At 39.3% G+C, this 24,448-nt stretch overlaps 1 protein-coding gene across 3 annotated transcripts in view; it reads left to right on the plus strand.

Annotated features, from left to right (window-relative positions):
- The window catches only part of WAC (WW domain containing adaptor with coiled-coil), a 54,012-nt gene that overhangs the window by 19,305 nt on the left and 10,259 nt on the right, over nt 1-24,448 (plus strand). For all 3 annotated transcript variants that reach the window (XM_083379422.1, XM_083379421.1, XM_083379423.1), the window contains exons 4-9: nt 7,989-8,095; nt 9,463-9,578; nt 9,666-9,778; nt 11,257-11,574; nt 16,016-16,255; nt 21,111-21,230. In XM_083379422.1, the coding sequence (XP_083235548.1) occupies nt 7,989-8,095; nt 9,463-9,578; nt 9,666-9,778; nt 11,257-11,574; nt 16,016-16,255; nt 21,111-21,230 (1,014 nt within the window). The remainder of the gene's footprint in view (nt 1-7,988; nt 8,096-9,462; nt 9,579-9,665; nt 9,779-11,256; nt 11,575-16,015; nt 16,256-21,110; nt 21,231-24,448) is intronic.

Raw genomic sequence — 24,448 nt, forward strand, 5'->3', positions numbered from 1 at the left:
AAAACTGTTCTTGGTTTCCATTCAGGGCATATATTTCTACTATCACTACTTTCTTATGGTTTATTTCTACCTCAACTATCAATATTCTACCTTCTCTATCTATAAATTTGTTTAGCTACCAGTTTCTCATTCACATATAATACCAACCCCCTCTTTTTGTTGATCTAATGATACAAATATATTTCTTAATTTTGGCTGATCTAACAGGTATTTTTGTTGTTCTTTTATGTGAACTTCCTAAATTGCAATTATATCTAATTTTTGACAAATAAGTTTATTAAAGATTTTTTGTCTTTTCATTGGCGAGTTTAAACCATTAATATTCAGTGACAAAGTCCTGCATTCTTCTCCCTTTATTTTACTTATATCTGGGTCTTGTGATTCTTGTTGTGCGGATCTCTCTTGTTTCTTTGTCTCTGCCTTCATATTTCTCTGTAGTCTCTCCAGATTTATTTCCTCTATCCTCTGTTCCTAGTATCTTCCCTACTATAGCCATCTATCTGTCTTGCATCCCTTTCTCTTATGTCCCCTCCATCTTGGTCTTCTACTTCATCTTCATTGTTAAAGTGGAGCTTATAAAAGTCTTATGCCTTGTCTATCAAGTCTAATCTATACCTTCTATCTTGCCACGTAACTAGAATGCTTCTGGAGTTAGCCATCTAAAGTTCACATTATATCTAATCAGTTTCGATGTCAAAAATTGGTAGCCTCGTCTCAAATCCCTCATTCTTTTAGGTATTTGTTTGAGAATTGTTATTTGTTGTCCTCCATATTCTAGTGGTTCCTCTCTTGGTCTATTTAGTGGTTCATCCCGGGTCGATTTTTTAACCAATCTCACATGTACTTTTGGAAGATTATGTTTCCTCACATAATTAGTTTGGACCCTATACGTCTCATCAATTTCCGCCAACATTTCATCTTTTCCTATGCCTAATGCCTTCGCCAGTAAGTCCACCATCATGTTCCTCAAGTCTTCACCTTTTTCTCCCTTAACATTTTGAAAGCGCAGATAGTGGGCGGCTTTCTCTGCTTCCAGGAAGATCACTGTTGTTTCGAGCTCTCTGTTCGCCCGGATTAGTGTTTCACTTAAGTCCTCTACTTTCTTCTCCTCCTTCTCCATTCTTATTTCCATTTCCTGTAATCTTTGCTCATTTTTTATTAATTGTTGTTGAATCCCCTCAAATTTACCATCAATCACTTGTATTTTTTCCTTGAGCTCACCAGTATCATTTTTCACTTGACCTATCTCTTTCTTCATCTCTTCATGGTTCTTAGTCATTGCTTCTTGCATATTTTGCAGAAGTGCTTGTAAATCTTTAAAGGAATTTGACCTTTCCCTTTGTAGCATGTCATCAATGGACTTCTGACTAGAAGGGCTTGAAGACATCCCTAACCCTTTCACTTTTTAAATGTAAAAATCTTGGAATTACTTTTCGTCAGCTCCGTTCCACTGTTGTTCCACTAAGTCGATGCTAGTTCTGTCCCTCTGTCAGATCCTCATGTCAGCCATTACTGGCCTCCTTCTCCCCGGTCTGCTTGCATCGGGTTTTTCTCCGGATCTCCAACACGGGCCGCCGCTCATGTAGGTTCTCCGGGACGCCTGCAACTTCGGCTGTCCCTCCAGGACCTCCAATGGCTCCGAGGAGCCCCCACAGACACTGGGTGAGAGGTTTTGTGATACAGAGAAGCCCATTCACACAGCCGCCTGCACTGACAGCTGGCTCCGCCCCCCCCCAAGCATTTCTTTGCTTACCTGATTTCCAGCTCTGTTGCATTCCTCTGTTGCATTTCTCCATCGCTATGTGCAGTCCCACAAACTAAAGAAGTTTGTAAGACTAAAAAAAAAAGTTCAATCATTTCCAACTTGGCAAGATTTTTTTCCCCCAAGAAGTTGGAATTGATTGACTTTTTTTGGTCCCACAAACTTCTTTTGTTTCTTGACTGTGGTGGAGGAACTCAACGGAGGAATGCGATGAAGATGGAAATCAGATAAGGAAAGAAAATGAGGACATCTGGGCGGTCATGGGGCAAGCTATCCAGCTCTGCGACCATAGAGAAATGTGCCGGAGCTGGAAAGCAGGTGCCATGTTAGTCAGAGGGGTGGGGCATCTGCCAAGCCTCATGGCAGCAGAATTGGTAGGTGCGTCATACTGTGAGCGGCCAAAACTGTCCACAGAACCAATGGGGTGGTGTGAGAGGCTGCGGCAGGGTGCTGGTAAGCGGAGCGTGTGGGTCAGATTCCCCCAACCGGCTTCACTTTGTTGCAGTGGTACTGGCATCTTCCCCCCCACACCTCATGTCTATGGTAGTACCAGATGGAATTGGCAGGGGCTGTGCTGGGTCACGTAGGGCTTACTTTCAGGGTAAATCTTACTTTCAGGAAAACACTGTAGCAGTCTTCCTGCCTGAGCTGCTCAAGGTTGTCTCAAGACCAGCCATGCTGTTTCCCAGCATGGTATGGTGATGGATTTAACATTATTCCTTCTTTCATGATCAGATCACACCCTGGTGTCCTTCTCTCCTATGCCATTCCCCCCCAAATAGGTTCTGCCTATTTTACAACTTGTTTGCCACAGTTGTTAAGTGAATCACTGCAGATGTTAAGTTAGTAACATAGTTGTTAAGTGAATCTGGCTTCTCAATTGACTTTGCTTATCAGAAGGGCACAAAAGGTGATCACATGATCTTGGGGCACTGTAACCATCATAAAGAGGAGTCAGTTGCCAAGCATCTGAATTTTGATCTTGTGACCATGGGTATGCTGCCATGGTTGTAAGTGAAAAATGGTCTCTTTTCAGTGCTGTTTTAATTGAACCTTCACTAGATGAAGTGTTGTAAGTCAAGGACTACCTGCACTCTCTCCACTCTTTTTTAACTGCTATATGAAGCCGCTGGGTGAGAACATCTGTCACCATGGGATGAGGTATCATCAGTATGCTCAACCCCTGGTGAGCCAAGTGATGCTATCACTGCCCTCTTGTGTTGCCTGGAATCCATAGGGATCTGGACAGGGGACAAGACCAAATGGCTTTGAGTGCATGGAGCTTCAAGATCTGGGATTTTGACATATTTAGCTCTGGGTGGGGTAGCATTACCCCAAACAGACACGGTCTATAACTTCTCCTGGACTAGCTCTGCTCAAAGAGCAGGTAGCAATCATGGCTAGGAGAGCCTTGCACAATTTTGAGTTACGCGCTGCTTGTGGTTTTTCCTGGATCAGAAGTCCCTGTGTTCAGTTATTTAAACCCTGGTCTTCTCACAGTTGGATTAGTACAACGTGGTCTACCTGAGGCTAGCTTTGAAAAGCATTGGGAAACTTCAACTGGTGCAGAGTACAGTGATGTGGGCAGTCTTTGGTACCCCTTGAGTGCCCTGTGTTTCACTGCTTTCCGTAAATTGCACTGGCTGCTGGTTTGCTTCAGGTGCAATTCAGGGTCTTGGTTATTACCTATAAAGCCCTGCATGGCATGGGTCTAGGTCTAGGTTACTTGAGAAACGGTCATTTCCCTATGAAACAAATTCTGTGCTGGCAGAGGAGGCATGCAGCATATCCCATCAGTCAAGGAATGATGGTGAGGTTCAGGAGAAGAGCCTTCTCTGCCATGGCCCTGGACTTGGCCCCCTGAGGTGAGAAGGACTCCCACTCTTCTGACTTTCAAAAAAGAGTCTGAAGACATGGCTTTGCCAATTGATTTAAGGTTAATCAACCACCTCCAGTGTGGTACTTCCACATTGTGCCCCCTATGGGAAAGTACCACACTGGAGATGGTGGATTAATTAATAGCAGCTCCCATCTCCCCCTTATATTCTGCTCCCTTCTTCCCCATCTTTGAGTGTGTGTGAGTTAGTTGGTCTGTCCATCCGTCCGTCCATCCATCCATCCAATCAACCATCCATCCATCTTTACTTGGATTGGTATACTGGCCATATTGCAATTACATGGGCAGCAAAATTTAATTAATAAAACAGCCAACCCATTTGAACCACTTTCTTCCTATGAAAGCTAAATAATAATTGATAGAGGAAAGAAACTGAAACAAAAGGCTGACTGTATATAAATTGGTTATATTGGTTGAAGTGCAGGAGGCAATTTGTACACAAATGCAGGAGCCCAATCTCTGAATGATTTTATCAGTTTCATGTCATAATTTCTGCATTTATATCACTGAGAGGTTTTCCTTTACACTTAATTAGTTTTATAAAGAGGAATATCCTGATACTATCAAAAACAAATAGATAGTTGCAGACATTTTTGAGCATGCCTTTAAAAGATTAATATTGGGATGAGCTGCTCCCTTCTGTGGGTTAATTTTAAACCTTTATATAATGTTTAAACATTTCTTCCTGGCCAGGTATTTGCTTCTCTTTGCTGGGTAATAATAATTATTTATTAAACTACTGTATCATCTATGCATTTATATATTTAGTGATTCTTAGTGGTTTATGTGTGACAGTGATTTTGTTTTAAGATTCTTTGTGTAAAACCACACAGGTAGATTCTGCCATTCTTTGTTTTTTCTTCATTGGAATGGCCTAAATCATGGGTGTCAAACTCGATTGTGTCATGTGACATATTGTGATCTATCACAGTGTTTTTTTGCCTTTGCGGAGATGGGTGTTCGTGTCCTGTACATGATGTATCCAGTCCGCGGGCCACCAGTTTAATACCCCAGGTCTAAATTGTGCTTTTGTTTTCTCTTTTTTTAGGAATTCCCTTCTATCTTGATGTTATCTTTTTTTCGTTAGTTTTTCCTATCATGAAATGCTAGTTATTATACTACATTATACTGAGCTCTCAGATTCTTTTTTTTTCTTCCTGTGGGGCCCTTGATATTTGATTTTTTTTTAAAAAAAATTCTGATTTCAAGCAGACCAAATCATCTTTTATATTATTTGGTTTTGGCTTTTTCATCTATTGGTCATATTTACACATCATCTCATCTTGTAAAAAGGATATTTTTTCATCCTTTTTTGAGTGTTGAAGTGTTTTTCCTTGCTGTTCTAGATCATTCGAGTTGTTTCTTCAAGTATTGTTTGGAACTTTCATTTGCTACAGACATATTCAATGATGGATACCAGTGCATTACAAAAATGGCAAACACAACTGAGTTATTTAGATACGTCTTCATTTCTGTTTCTTAATAGGATGGAATTTATTTCTCTGACTATACTTTACTTACCAGAAATATTTAGTAGGGGCATCTTCTTTACATTCCTGCCAAATGTTGCTGCCAAATTTTCCCATGACATTTTGGGGTTTGTCCTACTTCTGCTTTTTATTCAGTTCTTAGCCAAGTTTTTAATGATTAAATTTTATCCATTTGATTTGTCTCCCCTTTTCTTCATCCTCCATTTCCCCCCCTAAATCAGTACTATATTAGCCATTTTGTGAATACGCAAGACTTCCATACATCTAACAACCTAAATAAGTATACTTGGGAAAAGAATGTAGATGTTTGCTTTGTGCTGCAGAAACAAAAGCAGCTTGTATTTTGAGGAAATTTTAAAAATGAGTCACTGATATTTATAGCATATCTAAATAAAAACAGTAAATATGCTACTCTGTCCCAATAAATTGAATATTGAACGTTACAAAGCTAAATTGGGGCAGTATATATGTGTAGAAAATTCTATAATTCTATTATGAAATTGGATAAACTGATGTCTGCAAAGATGTAAAGAAAACTGTTGGTACTGCATTAGAATTGAGCTTGAACTGATATCAACTGCTATTTTAAGATCTTTGATGAGGGGGAAAAAGGAGGAATTGGAGGCAGGTTGAAAGCAATTGAAACATGGAGGGTGGCAGCATGGTTAGGGAAGTACCTGCCTTAAAGTTAAAAAAACCCAAACTTTCAAGTCAATTGGTTTGTTATAAAAAAATCTAAACTTAAAAGTTCAGGATTTTTCTTCATTTAAGACCTGGATATAGTTATAGCACTATATATCATAAATGGTTGGGAATCTCAGTAGAGCAAAAGAATAGTATGTAATTTCCCTATCTCCAATCTTCCTTTTAAAAAAAATCCTGATGACCATTGTATAATTATATGGGTGTCTTGGTGGCTAAAGTATTTGATATTTATTCTGGAAAGACTGCCAACTGGATAGAAACCAATGCAGTAAGCAAGGCTTTTGAGGTTATTTTGCCTAAGGAAATGGACAGGATTCTCTGTAGAATCAGCTCTACAACTTTTGTCATGAACCCACATCCTTCCAGACTCATTCAGAAGGCAGGCAGAGTATGAGTATTTAGATCAGTAAAACTGTCACTGCTTTTCTGAAGGATAGAATAGTTTTAAAATAGATAATTGTGTTCCCTCTTGAAGAAATTTTCTCTACATCCGTAAATTTTTAATAACTTCTTTCTCCAATCTATCCTCTCCCGGGAATACAGGTAGTCTTCAAATTATGACTATAATGGACCCTGTCCATTACAGTTGAAAATTGAGAGGGTCATTAAGTAAACCACCTCATTAATAATCCTTCCATCCCTGCTATCCCCAACACAATAAACGAACATGTGGGACGTTAAGAGGAGCATGGGGTGCCTTGGATGTGGGAGGCACTGGGACTTCAGTGCAGACACAAACCTACTTGAACTGGGCCTCCCAAGGCCTCCCTCACCCTCTTGAGTTACCTGCTTTCTGCCCCTTGGGAGTCCCCACAGCTCCTTGGGCCTTCACCCCACCCCACCCTGTCAAAATAACACACTTATCATTTTAAGATCTCCAGAATTCAGGAGCTCAGGGAGGGAAGGAGGACGGGTCACTCCGTCACTCCTGGCAGGAGAAGGAAAACCAAGAACTTCATTAGTGCTGGTGGAGTTGAAACAAGTGCTAGCAGCGAGAAGAAATCCTGCCAGTTTTCCCTTTCTCACCAGACAGTCTTGGATTCCTTACCATTTAGCGAGGAAAAGAAAACACATCTTGGCCAGCGTTATTTTCCACTCGGAACAAGACAGCCTCTTGTGGGAGTGTGCCATCTGGCCCAGTAATGGAGTGGCCTGCCCTCCTTCCCTATTCCAACCTGATCTCTGAAGATCTTCAAAAAATAAGTGAGCAATCGGTGACCAAGGGTGGGGAGGAGTATGTGGAACCCAGTGAGGTGACCAAGTAGGCCCATTGCCTATGGAGACCCTGGGGGAGGGGGAGGAATAGGCATGGAGGCACTGCAGCATCACTGTGGTTGTCATAAATGCAAACCATCGCAAGGGTGCTGCAGCGGATGTAACTTTGGGGCTGCATTGTAAGTACCTTTTGAGGTAACTGTTGTAACCTCCAACATTCATTAAGTGACCAGTTGTTGTAAATTAAGGACTACTTGTATTGTTGAGAAAAGGATGGTGATTCAACTTCAGAGACTGCCAGAGCACACAGATTATTGAGAACTCTGCCAGTCACAATTTAAATTAAAATCACAAAGGATGAAATGGCATTGGTCACTCAAGTAGATTATTGTCCTCGGGACTTGGCATGGGTGGAATATAGTCTCCTAATCTTAATTGATACTCTTTGATTACCAATACCACTGAACATGATACCTTCCTGAACTGCCTCTTTGTCTCTTGAGGGCTGGGAGTTTGGAGGTATTGTTTGGATGGATGGATGGATGGATGGTAGAAACTTTCATTGTGAATTTCATGGTTGTTATACTTTAGCATATTATTCAAGTAATATTTTAGAAAGCTTGTTTAACTCTTATGGAAATTTCGAATTCTGTTCTGATTGAACTTTTTTCTTGGGCAGTTTTATTACTGATTTTTACATATATAAAATAATTTTATTTTTTGTATGTTATATTTCAGTTCAGAAACTCTAGAAAATATTAATAGCTATATTTTTCAGTGGCAAATTGATACCGAACAGAGTATATGTGTATATGTGTGTGTGTATGAAAGAGATATGATGGTGCCTTTCTGCACCAAGGTAAATTAAAATATGTTGAAATTAAATAATTGAGAAATAACATAAACCATTGTTTTCTAGGGACCAGTTATTCTCCACAAGAAAACTCTCATAACCACAGTGCTCTTCATAGCTCAAATTCACATTCTTCTAATCCTAGTAATAATCCAAGCAAAACATCTGATGCAGTAAGTACTTATATTGAATTTGCTCAATCAAGTTGTTTTATTATATTTTGCATACAATTTGCTTCCCTTTTCAAGAAATTCTGGATAATTACAATTAATAGAAGCAAACAAAATTGCATATACTATGTTCTAAGTAATTTCTGTTCTAGATAAATTCAGTATTTCAGTTCAAAACATATGCTAAGTTTAATAATAGAATTTTTGATGTCATTGTATTTAGCACTAGTTTAGTACTCTTAAGGGAAACTAAATTCTCTGTTACTATTTGAAAGCTGTTGAATTATGTTGTTAAACCAGTTATGGTTTCTAAATCTGATTATCCACCCATCCACCCACTTTATATGGTTGCCCATTTCAATAAATTAAAATAAAAAAATAAACATTACAAAAATATGCATAGCAGTCAAGCAGCATCAACCGAAATTGCTAGCCTAACCAAGAACCTAGTCCCTGCACATCTTCAGCACCTCAGGCCTAAGTACAGAACCAACTCTTCAGGGTCTTATGAAAGGCCAGCAGTGTTAGGGCCATCCTGATGTTCAGAGATAGAATGTTCCATAAGCTGGGCGCTAAGGCAGAAAAAGCTTTTAGGTCCTGTAAACTGACATTCTTTGGCCCATGGAATCTGGAGCATGCCCATCCTGCCTGATTGGATTGTATCAGTAAAATAATTTATGAAAGAGTTTCTCAAGTAACCAGCCCGAAGTCAGGAACGGCTTTAAAGGTGACATCTAGCACCTTGAACTGCACCCAGAAGCACTGACATTTAGCAGTGGAGTACATTGCAGTAATCTAAGTAAGAGGTAATGAGGGCATGAGTGACAGTGAGAAGCCCCACTCCCCCAGTCCAGGAATAAGCTCAGCTGACACATAACAAATATGCAAAAGCCCTCCTAGTCAAAGCTGCTACCTTTTTCTTTGAGCAGGATCTGTAATTCCCAAATTATGCACTAGGTCTGTCTAAGGCAAAAAGCCTCTTCATTCAAGGCCAACAAATGGAAGAAAATCCAAATATCCAAAGCCACTTCATCTTGCTTGGGTTGAGCTGAGGCCTGTTAGAAATTATAGTATAAAATAGCAATAGCAATAGCATTTAGACTTATATACCACTTCCCAGTGCTTTACAACCCTCTTTAAGCGGTTTATAGAGTCAGCATAATCCGTTGCCAAACTCCTGGCAATCTGCAGTCAACACAATTAGCCTGCAATACTGCATTCTAACTACTGTGCCACCACGTCTCTTGCTTTGTGCTTTACTGATATTTTTCTGAAAGGAATATTTTCAATGAAATGTGTGTTAATGTTCAAAACTGAGAAGTTGATATTTCTGAAATCCATCAGGTTGATTGCATTGTTTTTTTTTAAAGTCTTATGATTCTGCAGATGACTGGTCTGAGCACATTAGTTCTTCTGGCAAAAAATATTACTATAACTGCCGAACAGAAGTTTCACAGTGGGAAAAACCAAAAGAATGGCTTGAAAGGTAAATAATTAATATAGACATAAATTGTAGAATCGTAAACTTACCAAATTGTTTCATTTTAATTAATTAATTTCTGTTTTACACTAGAGAGCAGAGACAAAAAGAAACAAGCAAAATGTCTGTCAACAGTTTTCCAAAAGATAGAGATTACAGAAGAGAGGTGATGCAAGCGACTGCTGCTAGTGGGTTTGCTAGTGGAAGTACGTCTATTTTAACGCAATAATATTCCTGTGCATGCTCTTTTTGAAATTCTTTTTCTTCAGTTGACCACATTTTATAAATTTGTCATGCTTTAATTTATGTCTTTCTTTCTCCCTGAACATTTAGTTATCTGATATGGTTACTGAAAACTATACATTGTATATCAATAGAAGAAAATAATTTTTTTTGTTTGTATTACTGTGCTGTGATAGTAATGACAATACAAATTATATATGGGTAGTCCTTGACTTACGACCATTCAGTCAGCAACTGTTTGAAATTACAATGGTGCTGAAAAAAATGGGTCCTGAGGTTACAGCCTTTGCAGCGGCCCTGCAGTTACTTAATCAAAGCGCAGGTGTTTAGCAACTTTCCTGCACTTTCGGCCACAGGGGTGTTCCAGCTCTGCCTTGTCTCTCTCCCTCCCCCATCTCTACCCTTTTGGTTGACCTGGACCCTGGATTTCAAGGAGGCAAACAGCCCTGAAACACGTGGCTCTGCACTGCTTACCCTACCCCAGGAAGCCTCAGCAGGCACCAGCAAGCATTATTTGCCCAGCTTCCATCTCTTCCCAGCCCCACGTGATGCACCCCAGCAAAGAAGCCAGCAAGGATTCCTTCGCTCCCAGAAAGTGCCAACAAGCATTTGTTTGCCCAACTGCCTTCTTTCCCAGTTCCCTACAACAACCTTTTGCCTTTTGCACCCTGGGCCCCTCTGCTTTTGCTGTCTACATTTTGGACCTAGCTTCTGGAAAACAGTTCTTACAAATGCACTGTTTTCAGAAAGATGTGCAAAGATAGCCTAGCTTTAGTCACTTTGTAAGTGGAGGGTGAGGAAAGGCCTGCAAAGACAACACAGCTTTAATTAGTTTGGATATTGAAACGGAGGCTTCTGAAGACAGCACAGCTTTCCAAAGTGGCTAAAACTGTGCTGTCCCCATAAACCTCCCCCCCCCCTTCCAAGGTGGCTAAAATTGTGCTGTCTTTGAAAACTGGAGTTGGGGATAATTCCTTGCCTTACGAAGGCTTGATGCCCAGGGGTTGGTACTCTCTTCACATTTACTAACACAGCAGGGAAAGCAGGACAGCAATCATCAGTTGATGCACTCAGCCAACTACTAGCTGTATATCCTTTACAACCACACTGACTTAGTGACAGAAATTCTAGTCCCAATCGTTGTAAGTTGAGGACTACCTGTAGATTTTTAAAACTCAACCTATTGAATTTCAAGTTCTTAAAAATATTCATAGATATCTAGCCTTCTGCTGAAATATTCAAACTTCTTTAGTATTTTTTGATAATGGGGATGTTGCAGAACTTCATTTTGGTTTAAGCAATGTTTAAGTACTATTTTTTAAAATTATTGTATACTAATCTGTTGATGCTGGAATAGAAAAAACAATAGTAAATGCAATATGTTAATAAAGAACTAACTTGGTGTTTTCTGTTTCTCATTTCAATTTTGTGAACGATAAAGTGGAAGAGAAGCATTCCAGTGATGCCGCTAATATGCTTCCACAGAATATTTTGTCTCAGACAAGTAGACACAATGATAGAGACTACAGACTGCCAAGGACAGAAACTCACAGTAGTTCTACCCCAGTACAACATCCCATCAAAACAGTGGTTCACCCTTCTACTACACCAAGTTCTGTTCCTCCTAGTCCATTTTCTCTACAGTCAGATCATCAGCCAAAGAAATCATTTGATGCAAATGGGGCATCTTCTTTATCAAAACTGCCTACGCCCACCTCTTCCATCCCTTCACAAAAAACAGAGAGAAAAAGTTTATCAGGTGTGTATTAATCTATTTTGTGTTGAATATGGGGACTAAAACATGTATCTTTAAAAACAATCATCTGCTCTGTCTTAATAGGAAACCTGAAGCTTTCCATTAACTACAAACTGTATTTTTGTGTGTGCATTTTAGTACATAGTAAAACTCATATGCCATAATTTCTGGGAATTTCAGTATTAGAGGTATTCTGTATGAGCAAAAGACTTCTTGGCATTCCTCATTTCTTCAGTCTGCTCATATGCATGTAATGTGATATGATACACAGATCATGTGATAAGTTTCAAATGACATCTTCATTTTCAAGACACATTTTTAAGTATAACAGAGTTTCATGGAAGGGTGGCTAGGAAAAATCCACATGAGTAAAAATCTATGTTTCTAGATAATATTTTGAGTGCTATTATGAATTTTATTTTTCCCATTAGTCATATTACAGTTGTCTTTTCATTCTCTTTGATTTCAACATTTCTGGAAATTTGTGAAAGCTTGTGAAAAAGCACAATAGCTCAATAATACAGAATATGCTCTGCATATTCTGGAGCCTCCCCATTATGGTCACAAGTGTGGATGGCAATGAAGTGAGATAGCCTCACTTAACAACTCCCAACCCTTGTTCTCCCAAATGCCCCTGTTAACACAAAAGTGAGTTGTTAAGAGGAGGATGGGTTGCCTCATGGGTGGGGTGGTGGTGGTGGCTCATAAAGGAGGTGGACAAGCAACAAAAAGCTTTACAAAGCCAAAAGCAGCTTAGCAGGGAAGAACAACCCAGCTAGCTTAGGGCCTAGTGCAATATTTCAATGTCAGAGAGCCTTCCAAGCAAGCCATGATTTTGGGCTGAACCTCCTTCATAAGTTTGGAGACTGCAAATGTCTCCTGATTCTTTCTAGCTAAGCCAGCTGCCTGCATATAGAAATGACAGCTTCAGGACGATCTTCCCAAAATAATTTTCCTTATTTAATCCTTTCCCTCTCCAAGAAACCCACATTTCTTAATAAAGAATACAGAAAAAAATCTGTAGAGAAAGTAAATCTCTCCCCTCCCCCCCCCACTCTTAGATACTGAACTAAACTTTTTATTTCTACCTTCCAATCTTGATTTTAATCAATCTGGAAAGAAGGTGACAAAAATCTGTGAGTTACTTACCTCAATGAATGATTGTCAGACTGAAGAATAGAGGAAAAGGAAGCAAGCAATCTCTGGTCAGCTAGAGCACAACATTCACTATAAGTGCTAGCTGAAACAGAAGCCGGGTCCTTGGAAAGCTTTTTGCTTGTTGGTCTGATAGGAGGAGTCCTAGCTGGGTCCTAAAGGGAGTCAGTCAGCAGCAAAACGCTTTCCAAGGACTTAGCTTCTGCTGAAAAATAATTTTTAAAAAAAACTTCAGCTGGTTAGAGAACAACACGTGCAGCAAATGGCCTACCGCAGCAGTTGAGTCCTTGAGACCCACCTTCTGTTCCTGCTGGCAGTTTAAAGGAAATGTGCTCTGGTTGATCAGAGAAAATTTTTCTTTGCTTGCTTCCTTCAACCTGGTGGTCACTCATCATGGTAAGATGTATAGTAAATTTGGCAAATGAGGTGGTTAAAACGGATCAAAATTGGAGGGCAGAAATGGAGAATTTGATTTCAGGCCTTAATGGGGAAGGAGAAAGATCAACAAGTTTGTTTTTCCCCTGCTTTTTTCCTCTCTATTCCAAAGTTATATAGATTTAATAGTCTGACTTGAATTCTTATCTTCAAAGCCAAAAATATTTTGGTTTATCTCCTTTATGTTCATAACTTAGAAATTTATGTATCATCTTTGCTTTATTTTATTTATTTATATATTTATTTTAAGTGTGTTAGTTGATTCTAGTTTATGGAAGTTGCGCTAAATTTGGACATTTGTAAATGTGTTGAATTTTCAGCCATTTCTAATAATAATAGTACTTTTACATTAGCATACAAATATAGCAGGTTGTTTTCCAGTAGATAAGATCTGAGAACAAAAAGTTTAGATTTACTAGTTCTTGAATATATCAAGATACGAAGCCATTGTTAATGATTGGCTTTATATCTTGCCTTGTTCAGAAGCCATTAATCTTATTTTATCTTTGTAGCAGGAAATTAGTTAATGCCTTCTTTGATAAATGAGTGGGTCCCATGTAGTGGAAATGAGGTGGCTAAATGCAGAAAGATGTTTATTCATATATCACATTTTTGTCTATACTTTTCTGTAATTGGTTTATAATGTTAGGTGTTTTATAGTTAAAGATGTGTACTAGTCAACTACTTACTGATTATTATTATTCTTTAAAGCTCAGTACTAGCTGGGCAGTTATGTGACCAAAATTGGATGTAGTATTTAAGGTACTTAGACCAATGCAAAACAACACATAATTACAAGAATTCATTGACTTAAAACAGTTTGTTAGTGACTATTTGAAGTTATAGCATTAGTGGAAAAAATGACTTACAACTTAAAAAGTTTTTCACACTTATAACTGGTGCAGCATCTCTTATGGGCATGTGATCAAGACTAGGATACTTGGCAACTTGACTCTTATGCATGATGGTTGCAGTGTCCTGGAGTCACCTTTTGCAATCTTCTAACAAGCAAAGTCAATGGGGAAGTCAGATACACTTAACACCCATGATACTAATTTAATAACTGCAGTGATTCAGAGAAACTGGCAAGAAACATCACAAAATGGGGCAAAATTCAGTTAACAAATGTCTCATTTAGCAATAGAAAGTTTGGGCTCAATTGTGGTAATAAAGCAAGGACTTCCTGTATTAGCTTTTGAGATTTGTGAACTATATTTCTACTGATGCAAATTAAAATTGCATTTCCTGTTTAAGGAACCCCATTATTAATAATCAACTAAAACCTTTTCAGAAGTAATATTCTCAAACTAGAGAGCCCCCACCTGTGCATTGGTTTTTTGCTTTCTAAGTGCATAATATTTATTTCTGTTAGATTTTACCTTTGTTGTTACACTAACATATTGAGACAACTTTCAGTTATGTTTCTATAGTTTTATTGTATTGTTATTTCAGTCCTCCTCTTGCACTCTATTTTATGTTGTCAGCATATTTGTTAAGTGTTTATATTTGACTTAGCCATTACTAATATGTAAAAGTGTACAGGGCCCAGTAATGGAGTATGTGAAGCCCTGCTGGATCTTTTTTATTTTGACAAACCGTTAGTGAGCATACTTCTACATAGTCACTTACTATACCACCCAAATCACACAATTGTATGTGATGAAGTGTGAACAGCCTATGGTGGTAGTAATTTATTTATTCTGTGCTTGTAACTTACCATAGTACAAATATTGCACAAATCGGTTGATACAACAGTTTGTTACAGTCAATTATAGTCTTATAAAATAAAGTGCCTCTGTAATAAGATGTCAATGCCCTATAATAAGGGTCCCCAACCTCCTGGCGCTAGTCTGCAGCCCACTAGGAACTGGGCTGTGCGAGCAAGCAAAGCCCATCTGTGCACATGCGGGGATCAAGGCAGCACATGAAACCACACACACACACACACACAGACACACACACACACACAACCAGTTTGCAGAAAAACTGTGTTCCACAGAACTAGTCCCTGGTGCCCAAAAGGTTGGGGGTCAATGCCCTATAATGACACTAACCTCTACTTATTCAAAGTTACAGGTGAGAATTTATTTTAAAGCAAGTTCATAGTCCTGCATAAAAAAATAGCGTTTAAGTGGTTTTTAAATATTTTTGTAGTGCTTTGATTCCAAGTTACATATCTGTTCCAACAATCCAGAGCTAAATTGTGATATAGTGATTCATATATCCAGTAAAACTAAATAACTGTGACTTGATAGTTGGGTTAAACACAGAAATACATCGGACACCAGCAAATCCTTCAAATATTGGATATGCCCATAAGTAAAGTATGTTGTGTTAACACCATAAATTTATAATAGTATCTTTCAGCACTCTTATCTAACCTTAGCTCCTATTAGTTTCAGGTTGTGACCACATGTTCTTGATTTTTATTTAATATTGAAAATACTGCCTTCTAGAACCTTACTCACACCCTTAATATATTTAAAGGTTTCAGTCATGTCCCCCTTTCCTTTCTGTCCTTCAGTTCCTCCAATTTTTCCTGTTACGTTTTGGCTCTCAGACCTTGAAAGAAAGATGTTTCTTTCTGCCCTAGGAGAGAAACATCTGCCTCTACCTAGGATTGAACTCTCAACTTTCCAAGTGAGAGGCGAGTGTCTTTACCACTAGGCCACCATGCCACTCATGTAAAACCAAGAGATTTATCAATTTTCATAAGGCAAAAGAGCAAAATATTCAATAAAATAAAAATCTCATATTTTATGTATACTAAAAGTTTTGGTCATGTCTCATCAAATGATACATGGCAGGTGAGAGCAGTGTTTTGGGGAAAAGCAACTTCTTTTTTCATTTTCAGAATCTTTGGACAAGTCTCTATCCCATACCTGTACAACTCCTTCAACATCATCTGCTTCTGGATTAAATCTACCTTCTGCACCAGCTTCATCTGCTTCTACTGTCCCTGTTTCACCTGTCTCACAATCGCCAATTCCTCCATTACTTCAGGATCCAAATCTCCTTCGACAGTTACTGCCTGCTCTTCAAGCCACCTTGCAGCTTAATAATTCTAGCGTGGATATATCCAAAATAAATGAAGGTAGGTTGGTTTTATAATTTTTATAAATTATCCAAATGTATTGATTGAGGAATTCTACTTTTATAAGAAGATACAGTATTAAAAATGGAATAAGATTAATATATTGTTAGAAATTTGTAGAGGGTAATTTCTGGTTAATTATATTGTGTATTTCTTAAGATAGTGGTCTATAGTATCTGGAAACAGATTTTGAATCGAATATTTCCAGAGGAATTGTGTGAAAGGAAACAGAAACTTAAAAGTTGAATCCTATTTTTGATTATCTTTCAGAAAACACATCTTCCTATTCTTTGTCTCTTAAAGACTTAGTTCCTTTCTGCATCCAGTATGTAAAAAAGATGTTGAGACTCTAGAAAGTACAGAGAAGAGCAACAAAGATGATTGGGGGACTGGAGGCTAAAAACATACAAAGAATGGTTGCAGGAATTGGTTATGTCTAGTTTAATGAAAAGAAGGATTAGGGGTAATATGATAGCAGTGTTCCAATATTAAGGGGCTACCACAAAGAAGAGGGAGTCAAGAAACAGTGGATGGAAATAAAACAAGGAGAAATCAACCTAGAACTAAGGAAATTTTCCTGACAGTTAGATCAGTCAGACTTGCTTACAGACTTGCTTACAGAAGTGCTGGGTGTTCCAACACTGGATGTTTTTAAGAAGAGATTGGACAGCCATTTGTCTGAAATGGTATAGAGTTTCCTGTTCGAGCAAAAGATTGGACTAGAAGACCTTCAAGTTTGTTATTCTGTTATTATTCTATTCGCTTAATTCTTCCTAAAAAGATTCTTACACTTTTCATCATTGGGAAGGTGTTGGGATCATTTTGTTAAATGATTTTTTCATTCAGAGAATGACTGAGAGCATATGACTTTAAAATAGTGCAGAGAGCAGCATTTGCAAATGAGGATCAGGAAGTGTAGAAATATTACCTATATATTTGCTCTGTTTATAAACACCCTATTCCTTCGCTGATATTGGGGTAGGAACCTCGTATTTCTTATACAGTCATGGCCAAAATTGTTGGCACCCCAGAAATTTTTCCAGAAAATCAAGTATTTCTCACAGAAAAGTATTGCAGGAACACATGTTTTGCTATACACAGGTTTATTCCCTTTGTGTGTATTGGAACACAACAAAAAAGGGAGGAAAAAAAGCAAATTGGACATAATGTCAAACAAAACTCCAAAACATGGGCTGGACAAAATTATTGGCACCCTTTCAAAATTGTGGATAAATAAGATTGTTTCAAGCATGTGATGCTCCTTTAAACTCACTTGGGGCAAGTAAAAGGTGTGGGCAATATAAAAATCACACCTGAAAGCAGATAAAAAGGAGAGAAGTTCACTTAGTCTTTGCATTGTGTGTCTGTGTGTGCCACACGAAGCATGGACAACAGAAAGAGGAGAAGAGAACTGAGGATTTTGAGAACCAAAATTGTGGACAAATATCAACAATCTCAAGGTTACAAGTCCATCTCCAGAGATCTAGATTTGCCTTTGTCCACAGTGTGCAACATTATCAAGAAGTTTGCAACCCATGGCACTGTAGCGAATCTCCCTGGTCGTGGATGGAAGAGAAAGATTGATGAAAGGTTGCAACGCAGGATAGTCCGGATGGTGGATAAGCAGCCCCAAACAAGTTCCAAAGGAATGCAAGCTGTCCTGCAGGCTCAGGGAGCATCAGTGTCAGCGCAAACTATCAGTCGACATTTAAATGAAATGAAACGCTATGGCAGGAGACCCAGGAGGACCCCACTGCTGACACAGAGACATTAAAAAGGAAGATTAGAGTTTGCCAAAATGTACTTGAGTAAGCCAAAATCCTTCTGGGAAAACGTCTTGTGGACAGATGAGACCAAGATAGAGCTTTTTGGTAAAGCACATCATTCTACTGTTTACTGAAAATGAAATGAGGCCTACAAAGAAAAGAACACAGTACCTACAGTGAAATATGGTGGAGGTTCAATTATGTTTTGAGGTTGTTTTGCTGCCTCTGGCACTGGGTGCCTTGAATGTGTGCAAGGCATCATGAAATCTGAGGATTACCAAAGGATTTTGGGTCGCACTGTAGAGCCCAGTGTCAGAAAGCTGGGTTTGCGTCCGAGATCTTGGGTCTTCCAGCAGGACAATGACCCCAAACATACGTCAAAAAGCACCCAGAAATGGATGGCAAGAAAGTGCTGGAGAGTTCTGAAGTGGCCAGCAATGAGTCCAGATCTGAATCCCATTGAACACCTGTGGAGAGATCTTAAAATTGCTGTTGGGAAAAGGCGCCCTTCCAATAAGAGAGACCTGGAGCAGTTTGCAAAGGAAGAGTAGTCCAAAATTCCGGGTGAGAGGTGTAAGAAGCTTATTGATGGTTATAGGAAGTGACTGATTTCAGTTATTTTTTCCAAAGGGTGTGCAACTAAATATTAAGTTAAGGGTGCCAATAATTTTGTCCAGCCTGTTTTTGGAGTTTTGTTTGACATTATGTCCAATTTGCTTTTTTTCCTCCCTTTTTTGTGTTCCAATACACACAAAGGGAATAAACCTGTGTATAGCAAAACATGTGTTCCTGCAATACTTTTCTGTGAGAAATACTTGATTTTCTGGAAAAATTTCTGGGGTGCCAACAATTTCGGCCATGACTGTATGTGCATCTGATTCATTGCTAAAACCAGGTCAGGTTTTTTAACTTTTGAGTTGTAGAATGCTCTATGTACATTTTCTTTGTATAGTGGATTGTTTGAAATCAGTTTAATAAGAAACCTGGTCATGAAATAGCATTTTAGATAAGGAATATCTGATACCAATGTGTTCGTTTCATAAATTAAGAGATTGGAGTTATTTGTTGTTGTTGTTAGCTGCGAAGTCGTGTCCGACCCATCGTGACCCTATGGACAACATTCCTCCAGGCCTTCCTGTCCTCTACCATCTTCTGGAGTCCATTTAAGCTCACGCCTACTGCTTCAGTGACTCCATCCAGCCACCTCATTCTCTGTCGTCCCCTTCTTCTATTGCCCTCGATCTTCCCCAGCATTAGGCTCTTCTCCAGGGAGTCCTTCCTTCTCATTAGGTGGCCAAAGTACTTGAGTTTTAGCTTCAGGATCTGGCCTTCTAACGAGCAGTCAGGATTGATCTCCTCTAGGACTGACCGGTTTGATCGCCTTGCAGTCCAAGGGACTCGCAGGAGTCTTCTCCAGCACCACAGTTCAAAGGCCTCAATTCTTTGGCGCTCAGCCTTTCTTATGGTCCAACTTTCACTGCCATACATTGCAACTGGGAAGACCATAGCCTTGACTATACGCACTTTTGTTGACAGGGTGATGTTTCTGCTTTTTAGTGTGCTGTCTAGATTTGCCATGGCTTTCCTCCCCAGGAGCAAGCGTCTTTTAATTTCTTGGCTACAGTCCCCATCTGCAGTGATCTTGGAGCCCAGGAAAATAAAATCTGTCACTACCTCCATTTCTTCCCCATCTATTTGCCAGGAATTGAGAGGGCCAGATGCCATGATCTTGGTTTTCTTAATGTTAAGTTTCAACCCAAGTTTTGCACTCTCCTTCTTTACCTGCAACAAGAGGCTCTTTAGTTCTTCTTCACTTTCTGCCATTAGAGTGGTATCATCTGCGTATCTTAGGTTGTTGATATTTCTTCCGGCAATCTTAATTCCAACTTTTGATTCATCTAGCCCTGCCTTTCTCATGATGTGCTCTGCATATAAGTTAAATAGGCAAGGCGACAGTATACAGCCTTGCCGGACTCCTTTCCCAATTTTGAACCAATCAGTGGTTCCGTGTCCAGTTCTCACTGTTGCTTCTTGACCCACATATAGGTTTCTCAAGAGACAAATAAGATGGTCTGGTACTCCCATCTCTTTAAGAACTTGCCACAGTTTGTTATGATCCACACAATCAAAGGCTTTAGCATAGTCAATGAAGCAGAAGTAGATGTTTTTCTGGAACTCCCTAGCTTTCTCCATGATCCAGCGTATGTTGGCAATTTGATCCCTAGTTCCTCTGCCTCTTCGAAATCCTGCCTGCACTTCTGGTAGTTCTCTGGAGTTATTTACCTGGGAATAAATACCATTGAATTCATTAGGACTTATTTCTAAATATAGAAACAGATAGTCCTCAGTTTACAATCATAATTTGAACTGGGAATTGTATTGCTAAGTAATGTGATCATAAAGCAAAAAAAAAAAATCGCATGACTGCTCTAACTTAATGGTGGTTCCAGTTGCAATAGTTAAGTGAATCATGCAGTGTTAAGCATGATATCATGTGGTCTCAAGTTGTAACTTCCTTCCAGCTTCCCCATTGACTTTGCTTGTTGGAAGCCGTCAGTGAAGGTCACAATTGGCAATCACATGACAATAAGGCATTCATACATCACATGACTGGGATGCTGCAATCATCAAAATTGTACACCAGTTGCCAAATACCTGAATCACAATCATGTAACTGCAGGGGTGCTGCGATGGCCATAACTTTGAGAACTGGTGATAAATACCACTTGTTCAGTGCTTTGGAATCTTTGAACAGTCATTGAACAAACGGTCATTAAAGATTACCCATGTGTGCATCCTTCTGGAAATTAATGAATCTTAATAATAATGAATCTCTAATTTTGGGGAATAACAAAGAGTAAAGAGGCAGATGATATGTGAAGATCACCAGAGGGAGAACCAAGTTCTCTTACTGACTGGAAAAACCAATCTGACATTTCCATGTAGTGGTATGTATACTAAAGCTTTCAGAAGGAGAGGGAAAACCATTGTATCTATATATTCAGTTGCTAAGTTTTTTCATAAATGTATAAAACACTTTAATTTGCTTTGGTTTAGGAAACAACAATTTGATAATCTTTGTATGTTAGTTCTTACAGCTGCTGTGACACAAGCTTCTCTGCAGTCCATTCTTCATAAAATTCTCACTGCTGGACCATCTTTTAATATAAGTTCTCTGATAACTCAAGCAACACAGCTTTCTACACAAGGTAATTTGGACACTTCTTGTTGCTGTCTTTCTGAAGTTGTCTTGTATTTCATGTGAGCTTGATCAATGAACTATAATTACCAAAATAATGAAAAGAAAACCTGTATGTATATATGTATGTTTATCTGAGGCAAATTGTGTGAGTTGATCAATGCTCTTATAGCATCCATATTCAGTAATGGAATATTATAGCATCCCTATTCAATAATGGAAAAGATAACAGTATAAAATTTTGTGTAAATTTTTTTCCTAATGATTGTCCTGCTGATTTGCTACTGATAGCTAAATTACCATTGTTTGGCTTGATTGGCATTTGTGATTATATTATTTATTACCTTTTTTGTTTCATATAGTATTTTGACAGGGAACACTGTCAAATAATGAACAGAGTCATTTTAATGTAAAGGCCCAGGCTAGAAACCAGGGGATTGTGAATTCTGGTTCTACCTTATGCACAAAGCCAGCTGGGTGATTTTGAGCTAGTCAAATATTCTCAGCCTAGGAAGAAAGTAGTGGCAAACCACTTTGGAAAACATCGGCAAGAAATCTTCATGGACTTTTGCAGGCAATTGGCAAGAATCAAGACTGACTCAAAGGCACACCAAGTTTTTTTTTTAAGATTAGATTTCTGCTTTGTACTAAAGTACTTTGAGTTTATTTTTATTTTTTATTTTTATTTTAATCCCATTTATATCCCGCCCTTCTCTGAAGACTCAGGGCGGCTTACAGTTTAAGCACAAACCAATGTGCTTAGCAATAGCCTTCATTCTATGCATATGCCTGCTTATTAGGGCTTTTGCCCCCCCCCCCCCCCCCAGCGGCATTATTACAAAGTCAGCTTATTGTCCCCAACAATCTGGGTCCCTCATTTTACCTATCTCGGAAGGATGGAAGGCTGAGTCAACCTTGAGCCTGGTGGGATGCGAACCTGCACTAATTGCAGGCAGCTGGTGTTACTTAAGGAGGCATTAGCCCACTGCTCCACCAACATATAACACCCTATTAATCTTGTTGAATGATTTAACAATTAGGGATAAAATAAATTCAAAGAACAGAGCAGGCCACTAGATGGCCCTAATTGGTTATAAATGCCTCATACTTTGTGACCATGCAACCTTAAAGAGAACTACTAGGTATTTTAAATTAACATTACCAAATACAAAATAATTTCTAGAGAAGACATTTTCTATATACTTCGTTCACAAATAAGAAAACTTTTAATTTTAAATAGGAATAAGAATATTAGACTTAAAAGTTTGTCTTAGTACAACAAAATTAACCTTCGTGCAACTTCTTAGTTACCTGCTTTACCCTTTTCTGCCAGAAATAGAATATACTAGAGGTTCACTTCAGATAACTGGACTATTCCAACTTCTTGGAAATTCCCAAATATTATATATGTGAACTTCTTGGCATCTGCTTTTCTGAGCCTCAATTCATAACTTCTGAAGTTCTGCCTCTAGTTTTAAACGTACCAGATTATTTCTAAGAAGGAGCAGTTGGGTAATCTCTGTGTGACCAACAGCCACACCCTGCTTGTGAAGATGTGTATCCCATCTTGGGTCTGTGTTAATAGGTGAATTCTTGGTTATCATTAGAAATCCTTCAACATTCAAACCAAGGCTTGCTCTGCATGTGTAATGTGCTGTGTGAGTAACCTTGAGAGGCAGGAGGAAGGACTCAGCCCAGACAGCGGACGGAGAACTAGTTATCCCACTCTAGTTCCCTGGAATGTAAAAGGAGAGAGGCTTGCAAGGTTCTGTTACTCTAACATCATAATATAAATGGCACTAATATTCATAATCTTGAGGTTTAAGACTACCTCAAAGGGCTGGTGGCATATGAAAAATATATCTGTTCAAAGGTCTATGCAACCTGGTGATTCAGTTTAAAGTAAAGTTACTGAAGTAAAAAAATGCATTTATACAGTGCTTTTTTTGTTAAAAAGAAAAAGGTGCCAGAACTCACGCACAGCTCTGGCTCCATTTGAAAGGCTTTTACCGAGGGGGAGGGGAGGGGAAGAACCGCTTCAGGGAATTTCTGAGGCACAGATCACTTGAGCAGCGTCAGCTGATGGACGCCATTGCCGCGGCTTTTGAGAGGCCGCTTGTTCGGAGCTGGGATGTCTTCTGCCACCTCGTTCTCCTCCGCCTCTGATGACACAGAGGCTTCCTCCAGAGCCAGAGTGACCAAGGCGGCAGTGGCCCTGCTGCTTTGGGAGCGCTCCTGGTCCCTCAAAGAGATTCACTCCAGGAGTCAGTCTTGGTTCCCAACACAGGGGTGAGGACAGGCGGTGGCGGCAGGGGGAGCCCCATGAACCAAGGCAGAGAAGAGGGTCTGCTTTCGGGGTCATGGAAGTGTTTCCGGGTTGACCTTCGATGCCCTCGATTTCCCTGGTCAGCTTCCTTTTACTGAGTCAGAGCTTTACTCGTACTGGCGGCTTAGAACGAGCCGGTTCTTCCCTTCAAAAAAAAAAAAAAAAAAGTGCCAGAACACCGTTCCATTTGTTCTATGACAAAAAAAACACTGCATTTATATTTTCAGTTGCTTCTAGTACCTTGGATTGGGTAGTTTTTATTATATTTATCTAATTAATAGAAAGCAACATGCAGGTAGCATTTGCTTAATGAAAGTAATTGGGACTGGAATTTTGTTCTAAGTGATACAGTTGTAAAGTGCTATATCATGCTTAACAGTGTCAGTCGCAGCCATCCCTGCTGCCAACAGTTGTGAGGGTTGTGAGTTGTTAAGTGGGACTAATTTGTGACTAACTCCTGCCTTCCCAAAAGCAAAGTTAATAGAAAAGCTGACAGGAAGTTGCAAGTCCTAGGGAGCTGGCAAGCAGACTTATTGGTAGGTGAGTACTACAGAGTGAGGTGCAGGATTGCTGTAGTGAGTGTATTTCAGGAGGGGTTGCTGCTGTGCTGCATAGGTGCTGGGGGTGCTGTAGAATGAGTGTGTGCTATGGAGAAAGAGATCTCTGGGATGTCATACTCTATAGTGGGGTTCCTCAGGAGAAAAAACAGGAATAACTTACTACCTTCCTTGCCAATTTCCAGATTGACTTTGCTTGTGGGAAGTTGGCAGGGAAGGTCACAAATGGTGATGACATGACCATGGAATACTGTGACCATTGTAAGTATTAACTGGTTGCCAAATGCCTGGATCATGACCAGTGACTATGGGAGCACAGCAGCAGTTAGAACATGGAGGGCCAAT

The sequence above is a fragment of the Vipera ursinii genome (assembly GCF_947247035.1).
Source record: "Vipera ursinii genome assembly, chromosome: Z".
Taxonomy (NCBI): domain Eukaryota; kingdom Metazoa; phylum Chordata; class Lepidosauria; order Squamata; family Viperidae; genus Vipera; species Vipera ursinii.